The following is a 12,176-nucleotide window of genomic DNA, read 5'->3' as shown; positions in this document are numbered from 1 at the left end:
AACACCTGACAAAAGAGTTACATCTACCAGTTAAGCAGTTAATGTGCTGAGATCACTGCTCATCACAATGCTCTGAATAGTTTCATTGTTACCTTGTGCTTCCCATCTGTTGTACACATCTATTGGCTCATCTTAGACTGCAAGCCCTTCACAGCAGGTACTGTTTTTATATTTGTATGGTGCCTACCACAGTACAAACGGTAAACTACAACACCACAAAATTATTTATGTGCTGACAAGAGGCGCAATGAAGTCATACTACACCAAAGAATGTGTGCTACATTTCAGAGTAAAGTAGGAAGTGCAACTTTAATGAAAAAACCCTTAAAGTAATTACTTTACGTTGTGCTGGGCTTGCCAAAGTCACTTGCATCTGACATAAGACACTAATTTTGAATAGAAACTTTCTTCAATGACAGCAGAATACTGTCCAAATAGCAACAAAAAGAAGAGTGCCTATTAAAAACCACAGGAATTTATAGGAAAATGAAATAATAGACACCAGTCATATAAGCAACATGCTAAATGTTTCTAAGATCTCTTGACATACATATCTAAAATTACAATTCAACCAATAGCACAGTTCTTTTATATTATGCTGGCAACATAGGCAGCTTGTTCCACGTTATGCAACTGTCTCACCCTTATAATTAATTTAATTATAGATAATGCAGTCAACAATTGCCTTTGGATATTTTTGGTTATGATTAGTGGGTTACTTGTACTCCATTCAGATTGATGGCAGCTCATTACGTGAGTATGACCAACTGCTGAATATCATCAGACTTAATTGTATTATTTACAAACCTGCAGTGTCACTTGTTTAGATGAAATATAATCATCATCACTGAGGCAGGCACAGGAGACTACCCTCTAATCATAATACTGTAGAAATTAAGTGCATCTTCTCAATTAGTTCTGTAATAGAGTACCTTTTTATGTAAATCTGCTGAGTTCAATGGTTTCTTAATTTCAGGACTATTGAAATGACTCCTATAACTTTAATTATGGAAGCACTACTGCATCTCCTTAATATCTGAGAAGCAAACAAGTACATTAAAAGCTTCTTGCGCTCACTCTTTCTTCAAGCATGGCTTTGAGAGTCTAAAAGTTAAATAAGAAGATCTATTAAAATACACTTTATTTCAACTTAAGATGACTTTTTTAAAAGTATAAAAATAGTTCTGTCTTCCAGACTTCCGCCTTCAGAAAACAGACATCCATTCTGGATTATTTAAACTTGGAAAAATGCAAGTGTTTTCTTTAAAAAAATATCTATTGTTACAGCAAAAACTTGGGTTTCCTTTCAAGCAAGATCATATGATTACACGTTTATATTTTACTTTCCGCAGGAATTCACATACACCCCCATTTGCATCCTGTTATTCATTTAACGTTTCCCTTCCCTTCAGCATGCTGTGTTAATAACATGACAATCACAATGCTAACTTTTGCATTTAACAGGTTTCTTTTATACACAGAGCATTTCAGCTCACTGTACAAAGTATGGTTCTTCTTCATATTCTATATGAGGCACTATAAAGGGCACCATTGTTTTAAATTGCACTTTATGTCAGAAAAACTCACGTGGTACAGAAATCCAGACCTTTTCCTTTGGTGGATCAATCTCTCTTGCAACTTCTATAATTAATACACAATGTCTTTTAAACAGTGAAAAGATTAGGGTTATGCCCTACTCCTAATATTGCATCTGTCTGAATCTTAGACATTTAGATTTATTTGTACTCTTCACTTTTATTAGTAACACTATAGATGTAAATCTTTAAATACTTTGAGACAGATTCTGAGTTACCAACCACACAATGCTCTTAGAATGTCTTAAAGATACATTCAGTCAGTAGGGTAGCGAGTTAACAAAAATGGTACAAAAAGCCCTATGCTCACAATTCCATCCGAAGCAATAAATGAAGACACTAGTCACAATGTAAGATGAACCATCAAAAAGATGAGCAATATTTTTAACACAGGTCATGCTTCTCTTTTCACATCTAACAGAGTTTAAACTATAGCATAAATGGGTGCTACATATTTACAAACAACTGTGTTGAAGACTAGAACGTCAGAATTTCTTTGCTCTTCACTTAGTTGCTGAAATTACAGACTGCCAAGCACAACAGGATGAAAATTTAAATGATGTTTTTTCAATCCTGTAATTTAAGGAACTGTTAAATAAATAAACATATATATACACATACACAATTTTAAATGTATGTATAATTAATCTTCTGTCAAAACGTACAAGACACCCTACACTCCATTTCACATATCACAAAGCCCTTCAGTTATAAAAGTAACACTAATTGCCCTGTTGTAGGACTCTCAAAAAAAAAAAAAATGTTATTACTCAGATTGATTAAAGACAATGCTTTATTAGCCATGTACATATTTATATAGTCTTCTCTAACAAAGAGAAATTTAAATAAAATTTCAACTTATTTTCGTCACCTGAGATAGTCATGAACATTCCAAATGAGCAGAGATTTACACACTTCAGTAGAAATTAGATCAGACACTGTTCAGGTGACACTCCCCCCCCCACCGCCACTCCATTCTCCTCAGATAGGACAATGAGTTAAATACCCAACTAGTTGAGCCAGAGGAGTTTACCTAAAGTCTAACAATACATGAAAGGAGTTTGAAAACTTTTTAAAAAACATATAAAATACACCAAATAGCAGCCACACTATCCTTTTAAAGTTTTAAAATCCTGATAGTATGAACTCTATTCCTTTATTGGGAAGCCGCAAGATATTCAATGATAAACCATACATTAAGCTAAGGTGAGCAGAAAGAGGGGGTAAGATAAAAATAAATGTTTGCAACAGTAAGTCACCAGCATAAGAAATAATAGGAGTTACCTGCATTTCATGAAAAATACCATTTTTCAATGTTACCTTCCTTATAGTACAGTCAGATATCCTTAAATTTGTTCTTAATAAAACCAATTTATATCCAGAAATGACTCCTCTTTTCAAACTCATCTTCCATTATCATTTTTTTCAAGACTTCTTTCAAGACACCTTAATGTTGTACAACGTGCACAAATTTTTCAAGTCTCAGATAATTCTAGTTCCGAATATGAACACACTAATTCAAAGTTACTGCTGTAACTTGCAGTACATGCACATATTTCTTGTAGCTTGAAAATAAACAATTCATATTCACTACAGACAGGCAAATTAATCGGAACTCTGCTAAAGAACTCACTACTATGCAACAAGTTTAAATGCAAAGCATATAGCTGCAACTGTTCCTCTCTTAGTACAATGTGCTGAATATATATTGTTGTGCGAAATGGCTTTCAACCAAAAAGATGGGATTTTCTGTTCAGTGCTATACAACCTTGCTACAAATCTGGATCTACTTATAGATATGTTACATCCAAAAGTGCATGCAGGCTTTTTTTGGTGCCAAGAAAACTATTTCCAGTTAATCACTTTAAATGGATGGAAACTACCTCTACATCCAAGCTAGTCAGACACAAACAACATATATGAGACAAAAGTAGGGGGCTGAATATGAGGCTTTTGGCATATTACTATACAGTGTGAACTTGGATTAAGATCCAAAAGTCTGTGCAGGATTCAAAAAAACCCTGGGCAATTTCTGGACCTTGAAAGACCACATAATGTTCTTGAGCAGGCTGAAAACTGCAAAAACTGTAATGGGAAATTCTGAAATCTGGTTTTGGCCTAAGTCAGAACAAAGTTAAAATCCTGGAATTTTGGGTGAAACAAAATATTCAGAAACATTTCGTTGTTTTGATGAGGCTGAAGTGTTTTGTTTCAACTTTTATATTATAAATTATAACAAAAGTCAAACAAAGCATTTCTACCTTATCAAAATGAAGTATTTTAAAAAAAACTGCTGTAAAATTTCAATGAAAATTGGTATGTTCTATGAGATCTTGATTTCATCTAAACAGCATTTTCTGATATGTCACAGGCCGGCTGCCCCCAATCACACACTCATGGCCAAGGATGACAATGCCTCAAGTATCATAGAGGTAGCCATGTTGTTTTTGTGGATACAAACTAACAAGGAGTCTGGTGGCACCTTAAAGACTATCAAATTTATTTGGGCATAAGCTTTTGTGGGTAAAAAACCCACTTCTTCAGATGCATGGTCTGAAGAAGTGGGTTTTTTACCCACAAAAGCTTAAGCTCAAATAAATTTGTTAGTCTTTAAGATGCCACCAGACTCCTCGCTGTTATAATGTCTCAGTTTCCCTTCTCTCACAGGGCTCCTCAATAACTCACGATCACAGTCCAAAGGTAATAAACACACTCTCCTTCTGGGGGGGTTCTAATTTATTTAGTCCTAAAACAGTGGCCCTCTAGGCCCCCACCCCAGTTCAGTGTCCCTCTCCTTGAATCAGGTGTCCCCAGCCCTTTTTCACAGTGCTGGGTTCAATTCAGTCTGTCTCTCAGTTCCGTGTGTCTTCTTCTGAGTCAGGAGTTTGGTCTTCCAGGACCCAATCCAACTTCCTTTACTCTCCACTAGAGTCAGTCTCATTCCCTGCAGCACGCACCTGCAGCTGCTTCCTCAAGCCAGCTACAGCTTTCCAGGCTTCTGTTGTGCTTGGGCCTCCTAGCTGGAGTGCTACCAGCTTCCACTTGAGCTCCCTTCCACAAAGACTCCTTCTGGAGTCAGTCTGTTCCTCCTCTATCTCCCCAGCCCTCACCTGAGTTAACTGCATGACCTCATTCGTGCCTACCTGGAAAGCTGAACTAATCTTAACACAGATGGGTTGAGGTACTATTTCCCCTTAAAGGGGCCAGCCACCCTGTAATATGATGAGAAATTGTTCCACCAAACTTTTCGACAAGCTGTAGTGTTGAACAAATGTCACATGCTGTACTATCCTGATTTACCACAAAAAGCACTGCATCGACTGTTTACTCAGAGAAAGACAAAAAAGCTCGACTTTTTTAAAAAGACAAAATTTACCAGGATTAGTTATCAATAATAAAATACACACACTATATGTGGGACTGCTGACTGCTAACAACCAGTCAACGCAACCTAGAGCAGTGGTTCTCAAACTGTGTGTCACGACCCCAAGTGAGGTTGCTCCCTTAGCAGATAGGGTGGCAACAATTCCAAGTGTGTGGAGAATAGCATTTTACAAAATACGTGAAAGGTCATGCCACATGGAGGATTCTATTTTGCTCAACAAAATGGAACCCTCCATGCGCTGTGATCTTGCACACACTGTGTGTACAAGGTAATGCTGTGAGGAAGACACCATTTTGTAAAGCAAAATGGCACCCTTTATGCAATGTGATATTAGGTGTACAGTGCGTGCAAGGTCTTGCTGCATGGAAGATGCCATTTGAAAATGGTGTCAATGCTGTCTGGGGTTACAGAAAATATGAGGTTATACAGAGAAAGTGTTTGGGAACCACTGACCTAGAGGAAGTACTTTGGAGAAAAGAAAAAGGCAAAACTATCTGAAAGATAGACTTCAGTAGCATGATTATCAAAGGTAGTGAGCAATCATATCAGACCACATTACACTTGTAGTGTGGTGTTAAAGACAGAGGAGGTTAAAATTATGTCACACAATTTTGCTGAAAAGGCTTTCAACTAAAAGATTAGCGTAATTTTAAGCTCAATTCCTACACTAATATGGATGATAAACTTTAATTATACATGCAATTAGAACTTCAATACTATCACAGCAAATGATACAATAATCAACTATTTTTTTTGTGGGCATGGTTCTTTTGCACTGTCACAAGACAGCCAGATTCTGGCCACAACTGGTCAGATAAGAATTTCCACGATAGGGGAAGCTCTCAGCTGGCGTTAAGCCAACCACTCCATTTCAGCCAAGGGGGCAGGCCAAGGAATGAAAGGGCGGCACAGAGCTTCGTTCCACCAATTCTCAGCTGGTGTGGGGGTTATCGTATGTTGTTGGCCTAACATAGAATAGCTCCAAGAATGCTATAACTCAAACCAGAACCAGGGTCAATGCAGACCAGCCCACAGAACTAGGGAACCTTAACTGGTTCCTTATGTTTCCCTCTCCCCTCCATTTTCCTTTGCCAAGCACAGCTTGAGCACAGGAGAGAATTTGCCTCCATTAGTTTCAGAAATTAGCTTCCTCAAGCACGTTAGATGATAAACCAATTATGTGATGGGGTTGCAGGTGTTCATTCATTTTATTCATAACAAAATTATCTTTGCAGCATCAAGAAAAACATCCAACTGATGGAAAATCCATCTGAAAAAGTTCAACAATTTTATCTCATCTCCTCAAAACCTTTGCAAGTTTGAGGAAAAGGTCTGGAAGACTCATTAAAGGCAATATTGCTTCCAAATGCAAGATGACAAGTTAAGTGAAATGTAAATAGATACATTTGGTTTTCAAGAAACTGGACAACTGATTTTGTACAGTTACCTCACTACATAACTTGACATGTCATTAAAGTATAGATACATTCAACAATTTTAAATACTAAAACAGGTGAAAGTAACAGCACCAAACAGTATTTTAAAAGCAGTCCAAGAAAAATTTAATCCTAATCTCTTACCATCAAAGAAGCTTTTGGCTCTCAGGTAACTCACGCTAAGCCTAAGCACAGACAGTTTATCCAGTTTGGCGATAACATCTTGTGGGAAAGGCAAGAGGCTAGCCAAGTGATCTAACTCTGCATTCAATCTGTCTCTGTGTCTCTTGGATGGATTGGACTTGGCTCCTTCAGATGGGGACGGCTTTACTCTGTGGCAAAGACAAAATACAGTATAAATGCATATTTTTTCTCAAAATGATATTGTCTTAATTTTTTTTTTTTTAAAAACAGAAAGGTAGTAAAGCTCTGCCATTAAGCTGATGCCCACCACCACAAATCTTTTACATTTTAACATGTAATATGCTTTCCCAACATGACTTGCACATTCCTCAGCAAAAATTAACTTAGATTGAAGCTAGGAAAAACAAAAGTCAGGTGGGCATCTAAGAGTCCTGTTCGCGCATCAGAGTGTTTAGTTAAAAGTGTTTGAAAATTGAGAGATACTTAATAATAAACTGTTCTATTGTTCAGAAAAAAATAACTCAAATGTCCCTCAATATGCCAAAGATACCTCTACCCCAATATGACGCTGTCCTCGGGAGCCAAAAAAAAAAAATCTTACCATGTTATATTGAACTTGCTTTGATCCGCCGGAGCGCGCAGCCCCGCCCACCCAGAGCGCTGCTTTAACACGTTATATCTGAATTCGTGTTATATTGGTCACGTTATATCGGGGTAGAGGTGTACTTTATATTATACATCAACACTGGTATTTCAGTATATTATTAATATTCTGTGTAAAATTGTACTCTTGCATCTACACTTTTTGTTCACTTGTGCACCATATCTCACTGTATGCTTAATTTTTATACAATGTTTTATTTTCTGCTTAACACTGCAAGAGTTCTAACAACTTGTTGTACAGTGCTGAATACTTTGCTAGTGTCCAAGACACAAAACATCAAGATGGCCCCTGCCCCAGATATCTTCCAATCTGGGAGAGAGACAGGTGAAGATATGTTGGGGAGTTCCTGAGGAAGGAGTCACTATGAATGCTTGTAATGAGATTTTTGGGAGTGGGAATACGTAAATCAACTCATTAAATCCACTCACAGTTGACAACATACTGAGCACTAACATACTTTTCAACATTTACAGTAAGCATGACAAATTGGTGAAGTATACCATCCAAAACAAAGCAATAGTGTTCTTTTATGAATTATATTATGGTGTTTATGTAATCTTGCTTCTAGTTTCCATTAACACCCACCTTAAATTCCCAGTGCTCTCTCCAAAATTTCCTACATGCAAGGTTGTGATTAGGGGACATTTATATTATATGAAATTATATTTTATTATTAGAAAAATAAATTCTGAGTCTTTCAACAGATTAGCTTTGCTCACATGCCATGTATGCTTAAATAAAGTTTTCTAATTACAGAGGGATCAATCGATTCATTTTTGTGTAATAAGTTTGTAAAGTCAGTTTGCTACTACTTAGATTACCTTTACATGAATGTTGGTTGTGTGTGACATGCTGTCTGCAAACTCTGTTCATGCCTACGTGCTTCATTTAGTTTAAGTAGTCTTGGCAGTATTTATTTCCAAGTATTGCATTCAATCAAATTAATATTCTGCACTGGCTAGAAATTTTAAAAACCTCCCATAATGAAATTTAGATACCACTGTGAAAACATGTTTTGTACTGTAAAACAATTTCATCACTTCCAGTTAAATACATGACAGACAGAACTGACATCAAATAGTGAAATATATCATGTGTTTTTAGATGTCTCTTTCTTCCAGTTCCAACTATTAAGTATCCGCTGGGGGGGAGGTTACTGGGGGGGGGGAAATCATAAAATTGTCAATATTTATTAATTTAAATATAAGCCTTCCAAATCTACTTTTAAGGACCATGTCTTCTTATACCAGTATCACTTGTCCACTACCTCTTGATTGGGGAAAACTTAAATTTGTCTGAACTGTTCACTCTAGCTATAAAAATGATGTTGTGTTGCTGTTATACACTGAAGGAGTGTATACAAACACACACCCCTACCTTTTCCTTACGCAGAGTTTGTAATCTGATAGGGGCTACGGTACTGAATGTTGACAACACACACGAAAGCCCCAGGAATAACAACCACCATCACACTTATAAATTCACTACCATTAAAGCTAAGTTTGTTGCAGAAATAAAGGGTCTGCTTCCCCACTGCTCTGATGGAGGTTAATGGTACAGAAATGGGCAAGAGGGAAGTGATGGAGAAATAAAAAGGGTTATGAAAATTATGTCTATTAAACAGAGACTTATCCAAAGCAAAAACAGCACACCACGTATGGGTGTGTCATCAATTAAAATACACAGTGAAATAAATATCTGGTTACAGGCAGTATTAGAACTACCTCAATTAGGAGTCCTGACTTTCTGAGGGCCACTCTGAGCCCAATATCTCTCTAATGCCATTTGATGTCAGACTACCTGCAGCTCACCACAACCCCAGATAATATTAGTTTAAAAATAATTCTGTAAAGCTTTTGTTCACATAAAATGAACCAAATAATGTTTACTTATTTTAGGGAAGCATTCGTGTACCCAAATCATGACAACTGGCATAATTTTTGGTGGGGGGGGGGGGGGGGAGAGGAACAAACTTTTTGTTGTGTAGTCTGGATTTCAATATTGGCCAAACAACAGACTAAAAGTCACCCAACATTTCCTTAACAATCCCTATTAGTAACACTATGCCTCACTGAGTGAGTTGTTAACGTGCATTACTGCCAGTTAATACAGAGCCAGATTAAAAAAACCTATTGCTTGAAGTACAATCATTGCAAGTACAGCAGGACTAAGCTACCCCACTCATACACTTGTACACTTTTAAGTCAGTCAACCAGGTCTGCTATTCCTGTGGAATAGTTTGTAGCCTCCGATTCCTGGTAGTCAGGCTTTGTCTACACTGGACTTTTGTCGGTAAAACTTCTGTCGTTCAGGGGTGTGAAAAAACATCGGTGTGAACAGGGCTTTGTCAGCTTTGGCCCCCTTGCCTGGGGCAACACCACAGAATGGCTCAGGTGGTGTCAGGCTTCAGTCCCCCCTCCTGAGGTCATGTAGTATTTTTTGTTGTCAGAAGGTGGTCATGGTGCAATGAAGTCCGCGAACCCCTCGTTTAGATAGAGTGCTGCACCCTCTATGCATTACAGCAAGTTATCCCTGAAGGAAATTGAATGCTATGTCAAGATTAATCCTTGTATATGTGCTTTTTACAAAAACAGTCCAGAAAGCAGGGGCAGATTTTAAGATTGTTAAAATTACTTTAACTGTAGACTGCCCTTCCAGTCCTGCTTCTCTACTGTTTAGGTACAGCTGTGAGAGATCTCAATAAACCAAACGGCCAGAGTTCCTTGTTTTGTTAATATCTATTACAGCGGAACGGAAATCTTTCAATACTTGAGAGACAAACAAGTGCGGTCATAGAATGTCAAAATAAAAACAGAGTTGTCAAAGTATTATTTTAACTGTATTTTCACTGTTCTTCTATGCAGCATAGTCTTTAATCACATACCTTACTATGGTGTGAGTTTAGATTGTGTATACACACCCACCCACACACACTAAAACCAAAGGGCTGTAGCCTTAATTTATACCATGAGACCAAAGCAGGTTCTGATATACATATTCCTGACTTAAAAATAAAAGTAAAATTAAAATACAGTTTTGAATAAGATCAATTGCTGAGCACCTAAAGATAAGTGAATATTAGCAGGGATCCTAAAACTCCATTTGACACAGAAAAACACAGAAATTGCGGTTTTACAGAGAATCTTTACTTTTTCATTTGTGAAAAAATAAAAAACACAACTATTAACTACATTTTACTAAAAGTACCAGTATCACTTATTCAGTGCTCACAAACTCCCCCTCTTGTGGTCTATTTTTGAGTGCACTTTAACTTTACAGTGGAACCCAGTTTATTCGTTCTAATTAGGACAGAGGCCAGATCAAATAATCAAAAATTGGGATAATCAGGAGAATTGGCAAAGAGCTTTCTATCCCTTATTTTATAAGGGGCGGGGGGACTTGGTGCCGCAACTGCTCAGGGCTGACCCCAGAGTCCCAGCTGCTGTTAGCCCGGAGCCGGAGAGCTGGATAATGGAGGCTCGAATAACTGGGCTTCTACTGTATATCAGTAAAACATTATGTTCAAGGGATACCTATGTATGTTGTTGCTACGGAACCTAAAGTTCAGTGTTTCATTTTAAATAGCAAAAAAAAAACCCTGGATTTTTATCGGAGAATTTTGTTTTGTTATCATGGAAAATGGGATCCCCGAATATAATACACAACTGTTTTACTCCTCTAAAAAACAGAGGGCCTTTGAGGAGATTGGCGGCACAGGCATCTGTCACATAGCTGACAGTCTTAATCCTTGAGGTAATATGTGCTGCAGATGTTTTTCAACCCATCCTTAATGTTACAAAAATTGGGGTGTTATTTTTGTGCATTATTATTTAGTTCAGATAATTCAGGATGTGTGAGAAATGTGTCATGTACATACACACCATTTTATTTTAGAAATGAACAAAGCAACGCAACATTTTAAGCACCATAAATAAATGGCATTGAAATGGACTTAAAATGCATGGTCATCGAAAAAATTCACATTTAAACAAAAAAGCCCTTCTAAATTAAAATAGGATGATGTCTCCCTATAGTCTCAACCACATATGCAAAGACATGTTTTTTTCCCCTAAAATTGTTATTTACACCACATCTGTCTATTACCAAAAGTGATGCATGTTCACCATTCTCAAACAATACCACTCCACTCAGAGGAACTAAAAGCTCTAAGCATGATTTACTTCTTTTATTCTCCCTGCCACCATATTCAACATTAACATTACACTCTGGTTCTGATGTGCGGGGTAGGAGTAAAGGATGATGGGATGGGTATTATCTCTGTAGACTGTTGATCCCTTTGATTTGAAGTTGGGGTACATCTTTCTCAATGGTGCAGCAAACCTGTTTTGTGGTTTGCCCTCAGGTGTGACAGAACCAATGAGCTTCCAAGTAGCTTTAAAGGACCAGGCTGTTCTAACTCTTCTGTCAATGGTGTGGTAGGACTATGTAACCCAGGGGTTCTCAAACTGATAGTCATGACCCCTCAGCGGGTCACAAGGTTATGTGGGGGGTCATGAGCTGTGAGCATCCATCCCCAAACCCCACTTCACCTCCAGCATTTATAATAATGTTAAATATATTTTAAAGTGTTTTTAATGTATAAGGGAGGAGGGTTGCACTCAAAGGCTTGCTGTGTGAAAGGGGTTACCAATACAAAAGTTTGAGAACTACTGCTGTAACCTTTTGTTCTCCACTAGGGAGTATGTATCAATACCCACCCACTCTGTTGGCTTCCTCTTAACAGTTCATTTTGATTTAAAGACTGCCTGCAACAGCCAGAGCAAGAGGAGAGACTACTAGAGTATTGACAATGGAAGTTTTGTGCCAAATCCAACAGATTGCAATATATAGCTTTTAAAATCATATACCATGGTTGTGCACGAAGGAAAGAATTTTCTTTGCTTCCCAAGATTGTTTTCTAAATATAGCGAAAGACACTTTCTTAATATGCT

The 12,176-nt window shown here is 37.5% G+C and overlaps 1 protein-coding gene across 2 annotated transcripts in view; it reads right to left on the bottom strand.

Moving 5' to 3' along the window:
- Nucleotides 1-12,176, bottom strand: part of AHR (aryl hydrocarbon receptor) — an 88,963-nt gene that overhangs the window by 71,482 nt on the left and 5,305 nt on the right. For both annotated transcript variants that reach the window (XM_034760564.1, XM_034760565.1), the window contains exon 2: nucleotides 6,561-6,748. In XM_034760564.1, coding sequence (XP_034616455.1) covers nucleotides 6,561-6,748 — 188 coding nt within the window. The remainder of the gene's footprint in view (nucleotides 1-6,560; nucleotides 6,749-12,176) is intronic.

The sequence above is a fragment of the Trachemys scripta genome, chromosome 2 (genome assembly GCF_013100865.1).
Source record: "Trachemys scripta elegans isolate TJP31775 chromosome 2, CAS_Tse_1.0, whole genome shotgun sequence".
Taxonomy (NCBI): Eukaryota; Metazoa; Chordata; order Testudines; family Emydidae; genus Trachemys; species Trachemys scripta.
The sequence above is the reverse complement of the archived record's forward strand: the minus strand, read 5'-3'. Positions and strand labels throughout refer to the sequence as shown.